The 20,591-nt window shown below is 37.4% G+C and overlaps 1 protein-coding gene across 1 annotated transcript in view; it reads left to right on the forward strand.

Moving 5' to 3' along the window:
* Positions 1 to 20,591, forward strand: part of DOCK3 (dedicator of cytokinesis 3) — a gene marked incomplete at both ends in the record, with an annotated part of 182,953 nt that overhangs the window by 65,083 nt on the left and 97,279 nt on the right. The window contains 7 exons of the mRNA XM_081319050.1: positions 989 to 1,114; positions 8,605 to 8,729; positions 12,681 to 12,843; positions 14,205 to 14,311; positions 16,128 to 16,299; positions 18,827 to 18,924; positions 20,332 to 20,415. Of these exons, the coding sequence (XP_081175176.1) occupies positions 989 to 1,114; positions 8,605 to 8,729; positions 12,681 to 12,843; positions 14,205 to 14,311; positions 16,128 to 16,299; positions 18,827 to 18,924; positions 20,332 to 20,415 (875 nt within the window). The remainder of the gene's footprint in view (positions 1 to 988; positions 1,115 to 8,604; positions 8,730 to 12,680; positions 12,844 to 14,204; positions 14,312 to 16,127; positions 16,300 to 18,826; positions 18,925 to 20,331; positions 20,416 to 20,591) is intronic.

Genomic DNA, 20,591 nt, shown 5'->3' on the forward strand with positions numbered 1-20,591 from the left:
ATTCTGATTGGACAGTTGTGGCATTTTGACTACTTCAGTAACAGACCTGTTTGACTTTTATATTGAATATAGCTTAATTTTATTCAATTTAATTAGTTATATATTATTTTTAGTTTTTATACAGTAGGTCAGCTTTATTATTTTTATTGTAAAATGACTTCCCTTTTGCTATTCCATTGTTCTCTTATAATTAGCACTGCCTAGGTTTTAAACTATCTACATTGTTGTATATTCTAATTTAATTGATACACCTTTATTTCTATTTGCATAGTTTTATCAGATATAAATACATATATCATATCATATAGTACTATGTATTGTTAATATATTAATATATATCATTATATAATTATTCTTATCAATATAATACTGTTTTTTTGAGAAATGTATTGTTACCACTTGGCTTCTGAGTACAATTCAGGGTGCTAGCTTTTACTTAAACATTTCCTGGTTTAAGACCCTTATATCTGTACACCACTTTTTTCTACTAATATCTTCCCACTTGCGGGAAGTGGCCAATACTGGGCGAAAGTCATTTAGTTTTAATTCTGTTTATTTCAATACTTTTTACACATACTGTGTTTCTATGACCTATTTTATATCTATTTTACTTGCTCAGCATTGAATGTTATGTCTATAATTTGAAGGTGCTTCTGATAAGAATAAAAAAAGATCTTCCCCCTTGATAAAATGGTGTAGGATAGGCTCTTTATGTCCTGTCACTTGGCATTACCATTTGCAGGTGTTGCCATCTCCTCTGAACAAATACACAACTAGAATTGCTTCGTGCTGCTGTTTCCACTGTGTTGAAGAGGACAATCTCTTATATTATTTTATGCTGCCCAGAGAATCTTCAACATAAAAATATAATAATTCCTATTCTCTGATAGTATTGTGTTGTCTTTAACATAATTCTGGTACATTATATTTTTTATTTGTTTCATAGTAAATTGAACTATATGGATCTAATTTTGCTCCATTTTTTCAGGACTTATAATTTCTCTTCAACTTCTCCGTGGAGAAATGGAACAAATTCGAAGAGAATATCCTATTATCTTTAACAGAGGGGTGTCTATTACAAGAAAAGTAGGATTCCCAGATGTGATCATGCCTGGTAAGTGAATGAAAGTTCCATTTATAGCAATTATTGAATGCTGATCTTTATCAATGTAAATAGCGTTATAAAATAAATATTAAATAAAAGATGTAGCTGATTTAATTGTAAATAGTATATTTTACTAAAAATAATTTGACAGAACTAAAGCTTATACAGGAATGTCCTCTTTAGTTTTTTCCCCAATGAAACCCCTTCTTATAACTTATGTAGAATTATAACTCCAATTGTAACTTGATAATGCTTCCTGTTCTACTTATGTTTGAAGTCTGGGGATGAATTTTTAATGCAGCAGGATTTTTTTTCCTGGATGTTACTTTAGATGATTTGAGCATGTTTTAGAAGTCAGTCTTAAATTAGGAATGAATGCATATACAATGGTACGGCTCTTCTTGCTAGCTTGCCACATGCCTGACTTGGTTTTAAGTCTCAGGTATGCATTAGTGTAAGAAAGCTTGTATTAGTAAGGATTATGTTACTCATGAAACCCCTTTTGTAAGCCTTACAGAATTTCAACATGAAGTAATAGTTCTTAATGCTGTATGGAATACTGCTTTCAGAATGAAAATGGTTTCAAAATAATTTTGATCATGTATCAGCTTTTCAGCAAACAAACATTTCCATTGTTTTGATTCCTTATTGAAACATTTCATCTTCTTTAATTACAATTAGCAATTATAAAAGATACTTGTTACATATTTCCAAGTGCATTTTTTGTTCTCCATCAGTATAGAATTTTAGTACAAGGAAGATTTTTAATTAATATAAAGGGCAGTGACAGATAAAATTGAATTGAATTTGTTTATGTTTAGTATTTCATTATTTTGTTGCTTTGTCCCATAATAATTTTATATTAAAGGACAATATAACATTGTGATAGATGTTTTATTCCAAAACATTTGAGTGAGAAATTTTATTAACTTTCTTTTAAGAATGAAACTCCTGGTTTCAATATCAAGCAATATTTTACACTTTTGTATTCTGACATTGGTACATTTCCAAAATGCACGAGATGGCCCATTCTGGTTTTTTTTGAAAAAGAAGTTTTCTGCTTTAATAGGATACTTCATGAATTTTTGAATTTCCATTGTTTCAAAATGAATCATTTTCCAATTTCTAGAACAGTAAAAGAATGATTTAACTGATGGACTCTACTAATTATGTGTATTTGATACACTATGAAATATTGGCAACTGTATTGAATGGAAACATTTGGTTTAATTAAATGTTGAAACCAAGACCTATTTATGTTCCATGGAATGGTCTTCCATGGAATTTTAAATAAAATATAACAAATTGTTTCTTACATTACTATTTATCATGAGGTAATACATGAGTTATGAACATTCATTAAGCGACTATTTGAAGTTATGGGACTTTCACCCGCTTCTTGAACTTCTGGTCGTTGCAGTGCCTCCCTGGTCACATAAACAAACTTGGGGTTTGGTAACTGGCTCACACTTATGACCAGAAGGAGCATCCTTTGGTCATGTGATTATTATTGTCAACCTACTCTGCCAGCTTACCTCAAGTAAAGTCATTGGGGAAGCTGGCAGGGAAAATCATAAGTCACTCGGGTAAGTCTCCTAACCCCACCTTTGTTCACTCACATGCATCTTTCCTTCTCCCTTTGCTGGTTTGGGCCCACCACTGTCCTCCTTCCCTGGGCATCTTTGTGCTTGCACAGACTTATGCACCCTCCAGTGCCCTCGCTCCCTGGTCTTCATGTGCTGGCACTCAGGCACACATCCATCAGCACTCTCCTTCCCTGAGCCTCCCTGTGCTCGCATGTACCCTGTGTCCTATTTTCCGGTCTACCCTGACCTTCTGCCACACTGTAGCACCCATCAACTGATACATGGCCAGGGCCATTCCGGGCCCCTTTGTGGCTCCCTTGATGTTTTATCATGGAAATAAAATTGATGAAGTCTCCTTCAAATTGGGCTTCATTCTTGATGAATTAATCTTTATAGGTTTGGGGGAGGAACAATACAGAAGGAATTTCACATTGCTTTCTTTCAGGATGTTTTTTTTTTACTTCTGACTTAATATATAGTTCGGAATTACCTGGCAGTTTCCTATCCAAGCAGTATCCAACCTTGAGCAGTGCTTAGTTTCTAAACACTCAGCAGGTGGTGCTCCAAGCACTGTTGTTATTAGAAATTATGAGTGAGTCTAATACAGTACTTCAGAAATTTACCCAAGATATCTCTTTGGTTCTTGATTTTTATTTCATGTGTGGACCCATATTACTAATCTATTTATTTGCAAACAAGTGTATATCTCAAAGAACATCTTTTCTCTTTTCCTCAATTATTGTGCGTATTTTGTTTTTAATTTACTCATAAAATGTATTTTAACATTTAACTGTAATGTTTGGTTTTAGCTTTCTTGTCTAAATTTTCTTGGCACTCTGTTTATCTTCCCTTCATTCTCTCCCCTTAATGGCACAGACGTGAAGATAGTTGGGTGTAAGTTGTTGCTTCATTGTGTTCTGACCATTTATTGCTTGCTTTTTTCACATTTTCTACACCATACTTTACCCCATAATTTTCACTGAATGATTGAAATTCATAAATATAATGTAAGTCAGCTATGCTGATGGTGTATGCCAGAAAACACTTCCCATTACCCAATGTATTACACATTCTGACTAAACTAACTCCCTGAGGTGTGTTCAGGCATTCATAGTTTTCTCCTCTTCAAAATATTCATTCCTCTTTCCTATGGGGGTTACTTCTGGAATGGAACAGTTACAAGTGTATATCACAATTCCAGATTTGCATTCTGTCATCACTATATTGTGTTCATCAGTGTTTTTTGCCAGCTGAACAGATACTAGTGAATAAAATTATCTGTCCCTCCAGTGCATCTCAAATTACTCTGAAAAGATGGGAAAAATTAAGTTATGAAATAAGAAACTATAGATTATCTTATTTCCAACTCAATATAGTTATGAGATATCCTTGGAATACCCAGGAGGAAAAGAACAAAAATGGTCAACAAGAAATAACATTATTTTCTATGACAATTTATGAAAAAAAATATTGTTGCCGGGGAGCAGAGTGTGGCAATGGTGCAAAGCCTGTTTCTCTTATTGTCTCATTTTTTATTCATAAACCAAGTTTTAGGTTTTCTATTGATGTTGCTATTGTTGTTTTTATTTTCTGATGATTGTATTCCTCACATCCCTTTTCTATGCACTGTACTACATGGGATCTAAACCTTTCATGGATTGGAATTTGTTTATTGTGAAATTATAATATACATAAAGTTTCTCTAAAGAAAGGAGATTCTTCCAGTTTCAGCCAGGCAGTTCTACATTTATATTTTACTCATTTCTAGAATACAGTCCTAATTAAGTGATATTTTTGAAATGGAACATTAGTTGTCATATATTCTCTTAAAACAGGCTTCAAAATAGTAAATTGATCTACATTAATACATTATTAAAAATTTTATGATATTTTGAAAACTACTTGAGTTTGATAGAAATGCTTTGGCACTATGTACAAACACTTTATTTTCTGTTAATGTGTTATATAATTTGCAGACAACTCCCTTGCGATTTGCAGGGATATATATATATATGTGTGTGTGTGTGTGTGTGTGTGTGTGTGTGTGTGTGTGTGATATGTTAACTCTTAGATTACTTTGCTAGGCCCCAAACATGGGGCAAATCTTTATTTCCTGTTTTCAGCCTTATCTCAAAGGCCATCGAACAGGCTGTAGTCACACCGGACATATCTCTCCCCTTGCAGAAAGCTAACAAAGCGAGAGAGAACCTGTGGCTCAAGAAGTAAAAACACTGCCTAACGTGCAATCAGCTCAGGTTCGAATCTCAGAAGGGTATGACTGACTGATGAAGACTAATGAGTCAGAAATGCATCTCAGCCTCCCTAAATTCTTTGTTAGTAATTTACACACACACACACACACACACACACACACACACACACACACACACATATATATATATATATATATATATATATATATATGAATTTCTATACCGCCCTTCTCCCGAAGGACTCAGGGCGGTGTACAGGGCAATAAAAGCACTACAAAAGTTACAAAAGTTAAAAGTAAATTAAATTAATGAAGCCCTAACAATAAATAATTTTAAAAAACCCAAACCCTTAAACCAGGCCGGCCTGTTCAAATAAATAGGTTTTCAGATCCCGGCGGAAAGAGCGAAGGTCGGGAGCCATCCGGAGCTCAACCGGTAATTGATTCCAAAGGGCTGGCTATGACATGTAATTGGATGTTTCAAATTTAAACGTATAGAAACAAATTTGATTTCGTTAGTGCCATGCTTTCTTTAGAAGTATTTTCAATAATGGAGGAAGACAAAATCACACCCTATTAGGCATCACTTAATAAAGCAGATGGCTTGAGTACCACTAATATAGCATAAGGACAAGAAAGAAGATAAAGTCACAGCCTCTTAGCATCACTTAGGACTCACTTAGCCTACTAGCCTACAGTCTTCTTCACAAAAGGAAGATTGGAAACTGGACTGTAATTGTCCAGAATAGGATGGGCCAATGATGATCTCTTAAGAAGTGGATGTACCACCACCGCCTTCAAGAGCGAGGGATCTTATACTCCTTTAGAAGACCATACCACTGCATGGACCAATCATTTGGTTACCTCCAAGGCCACCTGGACCCCAGAAGGGGCCATTGTCTAACAAACAGATGGTCAAGATGACAGTTTGGAAGACCTTGCAAACAAATTCAGTCGACATAATCTCATAATTCACTTCTTCCTTCCTGCCCAGTTAAAGTCTAAATCTGGATGAATCTGAGTGACTTTATCTTTCAGGTAGCATGAATATTCCTCACTATAGCCTGCAGGTAGTCTAGCCACCTGCCAGCAGAAAATAAGTCACTCTAAACAGATCCACTAGGTGGCATTCAGCCAATGCAACCATGGCACAGAAATAACTTTCATTATCCTTATTGCCTAAATAATGGTTTTACTTATGTTCAGCCAGATTCAATCTTGGATTCTGGTGCTTCATCTCCCAGAGCTCCTCAGAAAACTAAGCTACTTCCCTGAATTGGTATCTAGTTAGCATTCATATAAAAGCAATCTAGTGTAAGGCCTTAGGCATCTAACTGTTCCAGGCTGGGAGCTACTGTGTTTGTGGAGTTGTTGCGGTTTTTAAAAAAGTGTTGTGAGTGTTTTTTAATCTTGTAGTTTGTTACGTTTTTAATGTTTTAAGTATATTTTGGTCTTGTAATCTGCTCAGAGTCTTTTGGAATGGTTGATCATAATAAATATAAATAATAATAATTCCTTTATTATGCAATCCTTTCTTCATATTTGAAACAATACAATTTATTTATTTATTTATTTTATTTATTATATTTTTATACCGCCCTTCTCCCGAAGGACTCAGGGCGGTGTACAGGGCAATAAATACAAAAACAGGATACAAAAGTTAAAAACGATTAAATAAATGCCCAAGGTTAAAACAATAATTAAGACGTATTAAAACCCCAACCCTAACCCATCAGACCAGGTCAGATTGCTCAAATAGATACGTTTTTAGATCGCGCCGGAAGGAGCGAAGGTCGGGGGCCGTCCGGAGCTCAACCGGCAAGCGGTTCCATAGGTCTGGCGCGCCCACAGAGAACGCTCTCCCCCTGGGGGCCACCAATTGACATTCTTTGATCGGAGGCACCCTGAGGAGGCCCTCTCTGTGGGAGCGCACTGGACGGAGGGAGGTTGACGCCGGCCGCAGGTGTTGCCGTAGGTAATCCGGACCCATGCCATGTAGGGCTTTGTAAGCCATTACTAACACCTTGAATCTCACCCGGAGGGCAACCGGCAGCCAATGCAGCTCGCGGAGCAAAGGTGTAACATGGGAGTATCGGGAAACCCCCAGCACAACTCGCGCGGCTGCATTCTGCACCAGTTGGAGCCTCCGAGTGGACTTCAAGGTAATGGTAGCTTGTCTACTTTTTGCCCTCCTGTGTTAAATTTTCAGATTATCTGTTTTACCTGGATTGCGTATGCAATCCCACAGTACCTCAGCTAATCATGTTCTGTGTGATGTGCTTTGCTATGTCTAAAATGACTATCCACAAAACAAATGATATGTTGGTTCTGAAACCCTCTTGGTTTGTACAAATATCTCTTTCTAAAACAGCCTTAGGAATTTGACTGAAAGCCAAGTCATACATCAGGTTTCAGATGTCTTCTTAGTGCCAACTATGTCCCCCTATCCTTTGTATGCATCCCATATCTAGAAAATCAACAAAGCAAGGATAGCTGGTAGTCTTGTGAATCTACAAAGCAAGGATTTGGAGGGATAAAAGGTCTTGAAACCTGCCCAGTCTTTCAGTTGTCTTTGGATCCAGACTTGGCAGTTTCCCTCTGGCTGATGTTTGCCAGCCTAGTTGAGAAGGATGTGGGTAAATATGGATGCGTGAGTGTTTGAGTTTGTGTGTGTGTGTATGAGTGTGCAAAGAAAGAGCAAATTTATATTGTAACTGGTAAAGGTTTGCTTACTTTAAATTAATTGGGTCTCCATGTTATTACAAACAACCAGCTGAGCCTCTGTGTTTGGTTGAATATGGCTGTTGACCAGCGCTGTGAGAGTGTGAGTGACCATAAGCCAAACCTGGAGCATGTGTAGTAGCAGCGATGTCCTTTTTGGAGTGTAGTGGCTTCCTTTTTGCAACCCTGCCATGCACCTCATTGTTGTTCAGTGTTTTCCTGACGGTGGTCGCATAAATAGTGCCATTTGCAAATGTAAGACCTTTGATTGAAACACTTGTCTCTAATTCCCCCTTCAAGCAGACTGGTAATCCTAGAGTTCATATACTTATGCTACATACAAATATGCAATTTAGGATCATTTTCCTCAATAAATTAATGAATAAGTATAATGTTTTTGATATATTTGTTTAATTGAGTTCTCATTATCTAGTTTTAGAACTTGTGATATAGGGAATAAGTCATTTTCCAGTTATATTTATGCAGAAATATTGAAAATTCAAAAGGATTCACTAATTTTTAAGTACTTTTAAGAACTATAGTTGCTTGAAAAAGACGGCTGGGTAAACCTGTCCTACAGAGAGGATGGAAGAATGTATGCAGTAAAAGTTAGAGTATTGACTTTATTGTCTACAACTGTTTATAATTAGCTATCAATGTGGAAATAGAACAATCTTGAATGATTTGACCAATTATTTGTTAACTAGATAATTTAAAAGGAATTTGAAAATCTTACCTCATGTCCTCTCCCTCTCCTTTGTCTCATAACTGGTTTCCTATTTTCAGACTCCATAAAGCATTACTAACAGCCATCAAATATAATACACTGATATTAAATGTTCATTTTTATTAACTATTCATTTTACAATTGGAATGAGTTGATATCTTATAAGAATAGTAAACAAAATATCATTGGCTTGTCCAGAAGAATAATTTACTATGTACTCTTTTCTAAAAGCATTTTCTCTCCTTATATGTAGGTGATATACGAAATGATTTGTACCTGACTTTAGAGAAAGGAGACTTTGAGAGAGGTGGAAAAAGTGTTCAAAAGAACATAGAAGTAACTATGTACGTTCTGTATGCAGATGGAGAGATTCTAAAGGTGTAAATATTTACATACTTTATTCAATGTATTTCTTTCATTGTTGGGTTTAAATTCTTTAAAATTTAAAATCTTTTATATGTGGAAGAGTTGAAATTCTTAATCAAATCTTTATTTTAATGATGAACTAAAGCAAAAACTAGACTTTTCAGCTAGAAAAATTGCTTATTTCACTGGTATGTTATGATTTAAGATTCTTTTGCATGATTTAATCTGCTGTATTTTCTATCCCAAAACATCTAGCACCAATTCTGTTTCTTAGATGGACCATTTAATTTATTATTACATCACTTTTCCATCTTTGCACCAAAATGTTTATGGAAACGTAACATAGTTCTCCTCCATTTTACACTGTGGTCAGATTTCAATGAGGATTCCAACTACCAAACAATATTTGCATGTTGAATTCTAATAACCCTCCCAAGAGAATCCATACATTTCAAATAGTATTGCATTGCATAGCGTATTATAAAAACTGTATCTTCTCTTTTCTTATATCCAAAATCCAAAATCACTGAAATATTGTAATAATATTGAAGAATTCACCCTACCCATATTACAGTATAGTATACATAGTCTATTGTCAATTCCTTTTAAGAGAAATTAATCTTGTCTTCACTTTAAGGGCCTTCTACCTAATTATACTAGAATCTATTTACTGTATGAGGTTTTGAGACAATGTTTTATTTTTAAGTTTTTGTATTCACCCATTTTAACCATTTTAGATTATGCTCACATGGTCCTGTTAGAGCAAAGCAATAGATTTTAAACCCAGATAGTCCTTACTTTGACTCAGTCAACTAAATATTTTGGAATATTTTTCTGAGGTTTTCCACATTAGCAACTTGAACCCATAGTCCAGCCTCAGCCTCCAGGGAAATATGTACCAAGTCTGGCCCCAGGTTGTGACAGTCAGGATGTGACTGTGATGCAGTTCCAGCTTGACACCAGGATATCACAGCAACACCCTTACCCATGCCCTTCCTGGCTGGTTTATTCAGCTCGGGAGGAGACACGAGGCTGGTTCCAGGCAGTGATATCTGCTTCTTTGAGTGAGGGTGTCTTTCCCGCCGCTTTGAAGGAAGTGGTGGTGAGACCCCTTCTCAAGAAGCCTGCCCTGGATGCAGCTATTTTGAATAACTATCGTCCGGTCTCCAACCTTCGCTTTTTAGTGAAGGTTGTTGAGAGTGTGGTGGCGCATCAGCTTCTTCTGTTCCTGGAGGAAACTGATTATCTTGACCCATACCAATCGGGTTTCAGGCCCGGGTACAGCACGGAGACGGCATTGGTCGCGCTGATGAATGATCTCTGGCGGGCTCGGGACAGGGGTTGTTCCTCTGTCCTAGTCCTATTAGATCTCTCAGCGGCTTTTGATACCATCGACCATGGTATCCTGCTGCGACGTCTCAGGGGGTTGGGAGTGGGGGGCACTGTTTTACGGTGGTTCTCCTCCTACCTCTTGGGCCGTTCGCAGTCGGTGTTGATGGGAGGGCAGAGGTCCGCCCCGAGGTCTCTCGTTTGTGGAGTTCCTCAGGGGTCGGTCCTCTCTCCCCTCCTGTTCAATATCTATATGAAGCCGCTGGGTGAGATTATTCGTAGTTTTGGGGTGGGGTATCATCAGTACACCGATGATACCCAACTTTTTCTTTCCACCCCAAACCAACTCAGTGATGCCCTCGACGTGATGTCCCGTTGCCTGGAGGCGGTTCAGGTTTGGATGGGGAGAAACAGGCTCCGACTCAGTCCTGCCAAGACTGAGTGGCTGTGTGTACAGGCATCTCGAGTGAATCATTCTATTCCATCTTTAATGATGGGGGGTGAGGTGTTACCTCCCATCGATAGGGCTTGCAACTTGGGTGTCCTCCTGGACTCGCGGCTCAGTTTTGAAGATCATATAGGAGCCGTGACCAGGGGGGCTTTTGCCCATGTTCGCCTGGTGCGCCAGTTGCAGCCCTATCTGGACCGAGATGCCTTGCGCACAGTCACTCATGCGCTCGTGACCTCCCGGTTAGACTACTGCAATGCTCTCTACATGGGGCTGCCCTTGAGGACCACTCGGAGGCTTCAACTGGTGCAGAATGCAGCCGCGCGAGTTGTGATGGGGGCTTCCCGATACTCCCATGTAACACCTCTACTCCGCGAGCTGCATTGGCTTCCGGTTGCCCTCCGGGTGAGATTCAAGGTGCTGGTGATGACCTATAAAGCCCTAAATGGCTTGGGTCCGGGATATCTGAGGGAACACCTGCTGCTGGCATCAAGTTCCCTTCGTCCTGTGAGCTCCCACAGATAGGGCCTTCTTAGGGTGCCGCCGGCAAAGGATTGCCGGCAGGCGACACCCAGGGGGAGGGCCTTCTCTGTGGGCACGCCTACCCTTTGGAACCAGCTACCCGTAGAGCTCAGGACTGCCCCTGATTTTCGTTCGTTCCGCCGGGACCTGAAGACCTGTCTCTTTGAGCTTTCCGGCCAGGACTGAGAATTTTTAATTTTTAACTTATTATAATTGGGTTTTTTAATCAGAGTTATAGGGGTTTTAGATTTTCAATCAAGGATAATTTAATCTATTTTAATTGTTATTAACTTTTGTATTGTAATATTGTTTTAATTGCCTTGTGAACCACCCTGGGTCCTACGGGAGAAGGGTGGTATATAAGTTCAATAAATAATAATAAATAAATAAATAATAATAATAATAATAATAATAATAATAATAATAATAATAATATTGGCTCCTATTATCCCCAAGACACCTCATTCAGTATGTTCTTTTCTCCCTGCCATAACATTCAAACTATATCCTCTTATGCTATTTAAGCAAAGCTAAAAAAAAGTTGGACAAGCTTACTTTTATTGCTTGTTTTAGATACTGTTAAATTAGGTTAGATATTGTTTCTCCTACCTGAAACTCAGCAAATGGTTACCAAATTTAATATCAAAAATTCAGCTATTTATTTATCTGTTTGTTTGTTTGCCGTCCATCTCATATCAAAATGACTCTGAGTGGCTTACAGCATTAAAACATTAAAATCCTAAGAGATAAATATTTCTACAACAATAAAATGGAAATCACAATCAAAATAAAAAGATCAGGAACGGAACAGGATGTACAAGGGGGTGGGGTGGGGGGAGATGGAATTGCTTCTTAATTCATCAACCACATCCAGTGTGATGATGCACCTTTATTGGGGCCCCAAGCCATTTGACAGAACCAGGTCTTCACGGTCTTGCAGGAAGTCAAAAGCGTGGGAGCCAATCTCACCTCAGAGGATAAGATATTCCAAAGGGCAGGAGCCATGGCAGAGAAGGTCCTTCTCCTGGACTCAGTCATAAGGAATTCCTTGTCTGAGCATGCCCCCTAAGCCAGCCAAAATTAAGCCTCTGATATAAGGAAGAGAAAAATGTGGAAAAACTGACTGACATTCCATCAGAACTGAAGAAGCTTCTTGGATGAGAAGCGGAATGTTTTCAAGGAAATAAACTAAGAAAGTCTAGTTGCCTTTTAAAAAGCACTTTTGGGAAATTTCTGCGCATAGGCTTTAGCTATAAGTCAGTTTAATTGAACCTTCACGTGTGGACCTGGTCTTTTGCACCTGACATAAAGCAAAATTATCCTTTACTTAAGATTCCTGGATTACTCTAGTTTTGTGGGGATACCAAATTTTCCACAGAGACTTTTTTTGGAGACAGAAGACCGAATGTGTTCTGTGTCCAGTAGAGGAAGGAGCTGGAGCATGTGACAGACCCTCCCTCCTTCTCTTTCCCTCTCTCCCTCCCTCTCCCTTTCCCATGGGAATGTGAATTCACAGTCTGGCATAAGGGGCTACATGCACAACACAGACTAATTAAAATATACAGAATCCTTGTATTGTTAACATGAGGTTGTTAGTATCTTAGTATCTTGTATCATGTTTACTGTAATATTTTAGTATTCTTACCTTGTACTTTTTTTTCTAGGACTGCATTAGCTTAGGCTCAGGAGAGCCAAATAGAAGTATATATCATTCGTTTGTTCTCTATCATAATAATAGCCCTCGCTGGGGAGAGGTCATCAAGCTCCCAATTCCCATTGACAGATTCCGCGGGTCTCACCTCCGTTTTGAATTCAGACACTGTTCCAGTGAGTATAACTTGTTAATATTTTACATAATTTTTATTAAGGATTATATTAAATAGATAAGACAAACCAAAACCTACCAAAATACAGGTAGCCCTCAACTTATCACCACAGTCGTTGAATGAAGTGGTTGTTAAGCAAGATGCCCAAGTGACTGCTTCACTCAATGACCCAACCCTGGTACCACAGGGAATGGGGGAGTCTTTGGGAGGCCTAGGCCAGCTACAGGGCCCATCAGTGTATAGAAGCCTTCCATGTGCCAGAATGTCTGGCCTCTCTTCCTGTCCCACCATGCCAAAGAGGCCTGGGCCTTAGCCCCACTCTACTACACCCAATAGGCCTTCTCCCTGTCCAGCTTCTGTTATCTTTTCATATCTTTTCCTCTTTTCTAGAAGTTCTTATCATCTTTCAAGGTCCATTTGTAATTTTCATGAAGTAACTCAAGTAAATCTCTTACAATTCAATTTAAAAAGGTTATTCCACAATGTATTTTTAAATTTTTATATGCAGTATTTTTAATTTTTCAATATTTGCTGTATATTATAAGAAATTATAAAAAAAAAAAATTTTAGAAAGCTGGACAGACGTGATGTTCTTTCTTTTCAAAATGGATCGAAGAGAATTCTACCCAGTGACTGTGGCTCTTAAGGTTTTTCAATCTTAAAAAAAACAGTAAGAAAGGTAAAGCTCCAAAGTGAATAAAAAGATGAGGCTTCGTTGAACCTTGAGTCCTGAAAAAGTGCATTTACGGCTGGGAGCATGATGGAATCCGCAACTTCCAGCTGATTGCAGGTGGCTGCAAAAATAACGGCTTCTGCTGTCTGTTTATATAAATCAGCTGTCCAAAGTACTTGTGGGCAATCTCCAGTTCTTTCTTCCAGAGAAAATTTCGACAGTCCTCATCTCACGTCTAGCTGCCTCTGCAAAAATGCAGGCATTGGTTTTCCCCTCACCAGAAGCATCTCCAAGTTTCTATATCTGCAGGAGATCTTATTGTCGTATTTTGCATGTTTTCATTAGATTAGTGCATAGAGCAGGAAATAATTTGAAAATATATGACAGCGTAAATTATTGCACCTATGTCAACCAGCAATAGTCACAGGAACTTACCTAACTTATAGCTGAGCAAGTATAAAATTGGTTGGAAGCAGTGTTTTTTTATTCTTGCAACTTTATGACATGTCAGGTTGTGAATGGCTGGTCCAGAATCACCCACTGAACTGCATGCTTTAGTGAGGATTTGAACTCTGGCTTCTTTAGTCATACATGTGCACTGTGACTACCATTTTCATTTGTGACAGATAACCTAAGGACCTAATCTGTCATTTTAAAAATGTGTGCAAACATTTGATTGGCTTTTGCAGCAAAAGATAAAGGAGAAAAGAAACTCTTTGGCTTTGCATTTACACCATTAATGAGAGATGATGGCACTACCCTATCTGATGATATTCATGAGCTTTATGTTTATAAGGTACTATTCTTCATTTTTTGTGTTCTGATCCTTGCATGTTTATATCCCCTCTTTGACTTATATTTAATGCGAGAAACACATCTGCTTGACTAGGTTGGACCAGAAGACCTCCAAGGCCCCTTCCAATTCTGTTATTCTGTTACATAAAAGTTTGCAGTTTTGGAAATCTAAGAATGCTGATAACTTTTTTTAAATAAACAGTCAAAATATTGCAGTTAATCATGGAAAAGTATCACTAAAATCTTGGTTCCTTTTTTCTTGCTTTATACTATAGTCATCTGAAGCACAATATTAACACAAATTAAAAAAAGGTTCCTTACTCACCATTTTGGGGTGTTCTGTTACTGCTTTTGGATAGACTAGAGTATCACATACAGATTCTGAAAAAAATACTCCATTTAGCAAAGAATGTTACTGTTTTGTGTCGCTAGAACAGATATTTAGAATCCTTGACAGGTAAAATAAATGAAAAGTGTTGCATTTTGGGATCACAGGAATACATTTTAATCCCCGTACTCATTCTGATTCTGATATTTAAAGGAAGCTAATTCTAATGGCAGATACGTGTAACGTTTTGATTCTAAATGATGTAATTAATAAATGAATGTTGTACGCATTTGTAGGCAAAACATATACATGAATAGGATCAGTGCTGCTTTTCAATATAGTCTGATTAGCAATAGTGGCAAATATCTGTAGTTCAGGCGAAGGATGAGGGTGAAGGTTCGTTCTCCAGCTTGTGAGTTGGTTTCCAAACATTTTTTACCAGGCTAGGTAACATCTTCAGCAGAGTTTAGGGGATGCCAATATCAGTTTTTCTTCTGTGGTCAGTAGGCCTTATGAGGGTCAGGTGTGAGTGTGTCAAGTGAGGGTCTTGTGATGGGTCAGATATGAATCATCAGTGAGAGTCTTGGGATGGGGAGGTTACATCAGGTGAGGGTCATTGAGAGGTGAAGTGCTGGTTGAGGCTTGCTTGGGTTAGTTGAGGGTCCATAATGTCCCTCATTGGCTGTGTGGTTGATTTGGATTCTAAGGGGATCGTAGGCTGGTTGTAGGTCAATGTGTCTGTTGATGGAATTGCTTGTGGAATGCCAGGCTTCCATTGGAGCAACACAAAAATCATCGGCCACACTAGCACCTGCCACACTCATGAGTTCATCAAAGCCTGGCACTCCACAAGCAATTCCAGGAACAGACACATTGATGTAACCTCTCCATCATAAGACCCATTATGAGACTCTCACAGCTGACCCATCACAAGACTCATTACAAGACCCTCACTTGGGACACCCACACCTGACCCATCACAAGATCCATTATAGGACCCTCACTTGACACATCCACATCTGACCCATCACAAGACTTGCTGACCACACAGATCCCTTATTAACAGAACACTGACATCCCCTAAACTTCTCTGAAGATGTTACCTAGCCTGATAAGGGTGGGTTCGCATCCCACCAGGCTCAAGGTTGACTCAGCCTTCCATCCTTCCGAGGTAGGTAAAATGAGGACCCAGATTGTTGGGGGCAATTAAGCTGACTTTGTAATAATGCCGCTTGGGGGGTCTGTGAAAGCCCTAATAAGCAGGCATATACATAGAATGAAGGCTACTGCTAAGCTTGTAAGCCGCCCTGAGTCTTCGGAGAAGGGCGGGATATAAATGGAATTAAAATAAAAAATAAAAATAAAAATAATGAAATGTTCGGAAACCAACCCACAAGCTCAGAGAATGAATCTTCACCCTAATCAGATTAATGTAACAATGTATAGAACAAAATAAAAAACTGAATAATTTATTTTCTTGTATTTCCAGTGTGATGAAAACAGCACATTCAATAACCATGCACTTTACTTGGGTCTTCCATGCTGCAAAGAAGATTATAATGGTTGTCCCAACATCCCTTCAAGCTTGATTTTTCAGCGCAGCACCAAAGAGTTTTTTTCAATCACTACTCAGCTGTCTTCTACCAAACTTACCCAGAATGGTACAGCAGTTTTTTATTCCAAGAATTCATAAGACAGATGATACATAGTCTACTTTTCATTAAAGCATAATGGTCTTACCTACTGTATATACATGCTTGAAATGGATTTTCATATGGTGGTTCTGATTGATGTGGTTACTTGCAGCATGTATCTGTACTTGAAAGACTCTGTTTCTATGTGTATGAAACAGTTATGAAACACATTTTCACATTAAAAATACATACTTTGCTGTGATTAACTTCCCAATCACAATTGTAAATAAAATATAATTTATTATTTTAATAGAAAAATTCAAAGAATTGAGTATTTAGTGTACAAATTCATAACAAGTAGCCTTGAAAATTTATTATTTACTCATGAAATGTATATGCTGCCAATATATATCCTATTGCACTCTAGGTGGTTTACAGTATTACAGTATTTCACTTATTTATTTATTTAGTTAGTTAGTTATATTTATATACCGCCCTATTCCCTGAGGACTCAGGGCGGTTTACAGGGAATTAAAAATCCAAAATACAAAAATTAAGAACCAAATTAAAAAATATTAAATTAACCCTGTAGTCAGTTAAAAAGAACCCCAAATTAAAAATTCCTCCTCAGTCTGGGCCCGAGAGCTCGAAGAGCCAGGTCTTCAGGCCCCGGCGGAATGATCGAAGGTCGGGGGCAGTTCTCAGCTCCACCGGCAGCTGGTTCCAGAGGGCAGGCGCTCCCACCGAGAAGGCCCTATCCCTGGGTGTCACCCGCCGGCAGTCTCTTACCGGCGGGACCCTGAGCAGACCCTCCCTGTGGGAGCGCACTGGGCGAAGGGCATTTGATGCCGGCAGCAGGTGTTCCCTCAGATATCCCGGACCCAGGCCATGAATGCAGAAAAATATGAATATGAACTTATGAATGCAGAAAGAAGCTACATTTTCTATGTTCAACCTGTGTCTTCAGGGATTGGTAACAAAGCTCAGGTTTTCATAATAGTTTAATACATTCCAATAGTTTAATGTCTATAAACTTAATGGACATTTGTAAGAAATAAACTGTTTTATTAATTATCTGGCTTGCCTAGATTATAGTTGTTTTATGTAACTGTTGTTTAATAGAGTAACTCAGAAAACAAATTAATGCTTATTTTTTTCTAGTATTAATTTGAAAACAAAATTTTAGTTAGCTTATACATTCTTATTTCCTTATTTCTTTTTGCGAGATAGCTGGTTGTTTCCAATTTACATTGTAAGAGCAGCTATATATACAATAATACTTCTCACCAAAATTTCTACAAATAAACAAGCAAAAACCACATTCTAACTTAATTAAGCAGGTCCTCTAAACATTTGACCAAATTTACCTTCTGCCACTTGAATATTTTACCATTTGGATTCAGGCAGAACAGATAAAGAAGCAATGATTCTTTCCTATTGACCTTGACTCCTGGTGATCACATGGATATGCCCACGTAGTTTTCCTGACAACAAAAATTTATGTGACTGGCAAAAATTTTTTTCCAGTTAGTCTTTCCTGATTTCCCTTCCAAGTATAAATTAGGTCCTGTCCTGTCCTACAGACAGGTTTTTTCCAAGATCAACCAACTTGTCTAGATGCTGCCACCTACTGGAATTACATCAAGCATTTCCAGATAGGACATATTCCTACAATACTTACTAAATTAAAGTTGTTTAGACAGCATTTTAAAATCTGGTTTAGTATGTTATGCCATTATGTTTTAGTTATGCAATATAGAAGACACTGCAGTTTGTTCAATGATCATGACTGTAAAAAATCCATTCTGGTTTATCATTATGAGTGAACATAACTAATGAGTAACAAAATCACATGATTTCATATACAAATAAATAGCTCAGATTATGTGTTTTTGTAGCCTTCAGAAACACCTAATGGTGTTTCCTAGAGTTAAAAAGGAAGCAAATAATTTTTAGTTTGGAAAAATATTAGAAATATAATGATCTGATAGCACATACCTTGAAAGAAGAGAAAAATCCTGCTAAATAACATGTTTTCCTAAGTTATTTTTAGACTTCATGATTATAATTTTTAAAAATATTTTTTAGTATTTTTAAAAATACTAATATAATGTATGATCTTCTGTAATTGAATTCATTTTGGGAAGCAAAATTTCTTATAGATATCCAGCAGCGTTTTTTCTCCCTTATCAAATTAATAGTGAAGTGCACTTTCATTTGAATTAATGTTTCTAGTTCACCTACTGTGAAAACAAGAGAACAATATAAATGAAATTGCAAAGTATTAATCACAGTTGTGTCCAATAGTTTCTCAAATTATTTAACAAATATATTTTATATTTTGTTCATGCCCAGGACTAGATGATCTTCATAAAAATCCACAAAAAGTTGCTATCAATGTATTCAGAGTGTTTTAAATAAGTACTATTATTTATATACTCTGTTGTTGTTAGTTGCGAACTCGTGTCCGACCCATCGCGACCCCATGGATAACGTTCCTCCAGGCTTTCCTGTCCTCTATCATCTTATATTATTTCCTTTCTATTATATACAGTGGACCTGCTTGCTCTTCTGAAATGGAAAGCTTATCCAGATCGTGTAATGGATATTTTAGGTAGACTACGCCAAGTTAGCGGTGAAGAAATTGTTAAGGTATTGAATTTGGTCTAAGCTATTATTAATAAATTAATTACAATAACTCATTGTTTTAGGGGGAAAAAGATTGATTAATATTTGTATTTATCAATAAATAAAATCTCAGTGTGATTACCTTAATCACCAATGTAAGAAGTGATATGTCAAATTCTCTTCATTACTTTATGAACTAAAATGATACGGAGGACCCAGAACTATTTCAAATCTTTTCCTGCCCTATTTTTTTTAAAAAAATAACACTGGTACAGTATATTGTCAGTCCCAGTCCATAAGACGATACTGTGACATCTAGTCCAATACGATTTAATAGAAAGAATCTTGCCAGGCTAAAGCTGTACCCTTTTAACCTAATAGATATACTCTGAGAGATTCTAGGTGTAGCCTCTCTTCCTCCCTCCCCCAGCTAGTTCAGGAGTGCACAGACTTTTATTCTGGGCTGAAATGTACAGTCTCCTCCTGGGGAAACCATGGTATTCTTGCCGAGATCCCTTCCCCACTCCTTTTCCAGGTGCACATTTCATCACATGTATTGAAAATGTGTGATATAGTATTAATAAGGCTAACAAATAATGCTTAGTCTTGACAATCTGCGCATCTGGGGTTACAATGACAAGTAGGATTTTCTGGATTGCTGTTACCAATGCTTTTTTTGTAAAAGAAAAAGGTGCCGGAACTCACACATGTCATACAACCCGCCTTGCCTACCCTATAATTTTCCATCCAAAAAAGGTGCCGGAACTCCGTTCTGAGCCTTCTATGACAAAAAAAGCCCTGGCTGTTACTAAGTGATGTGGTCACATGACATCACCTTTTACACCCCATTGCTTAGTGACAAGAATTTCAGTTCTAACTGCAGTCGTAACTCAAGGATTAAAATTATCAGTTTACACCAAATGGCTGGAAAATTTTCCCCAAAGCCATTTGAACATTTTCCTGCCAGCATTCTTGTCCTCACTTTTACCATCATGTTGTATGCTTGTTCTTGTTGTGGATCCTGTCTATTTATAGATCCTTATTAATTTTTAAAAAATATAAAAATGTGTATATGATTGCCTATATTATATAAATATATACATATACCATAGGTGTTATCAAATACATAAATAATAAACAAGCAAGATCCAACCTCTAATACTTCATTAGTGCCATATGAAAACCCTGTCAAAAATATTAATCTGGATTTTTTGCTTCAGATTTGACTTAATAAAAAGAGCTCATAAAACAAATTGAGGACTAGAAAAAATTAAATTTGCTCAGAATATCTGGTTTTGATTTTCTATATAATATTGTACTTTAGAATTAAAAGAGAATAATAAATGTACTTACAAATAATGTCAGAAAATTATGAAATTGGTTTGCTAGAACTTTCTAAAAAGAGATGTAAAAATCCCTGTGCTTTTCCAGTTCTTACAGGATATTCTGGATACATTGTTTGTGATTCTGGATGATAACACAGAAAAATATGGACTTCTGGTCTTTCAATCTTTGGTAAGCACAAAATATTTCTGACAGGTCAATATTCTGAGGCAAGATGTGAGAGCACTTTCCCCTCAATACTTTACTAAAAATTAAGATACTATTTCCCTTTGCCGCGTTAGTTGCTGAAACTTTTCCAAAACTTTTTTAATCACTTGTGGATACACAACTACCATAGTAAGGTTCTT

Source organism: Vipera berus (assembly GCF_964194415.1).
Source record: "Vipera berus genome assembly, chromosome: 2".
In the NCBI taxonomy this organism is placed as follows: Eukaryota; Metazoa; Chordata; class Lepidosauria; order Squamata; family Viperidae; genus Vipera; species Vipera berus.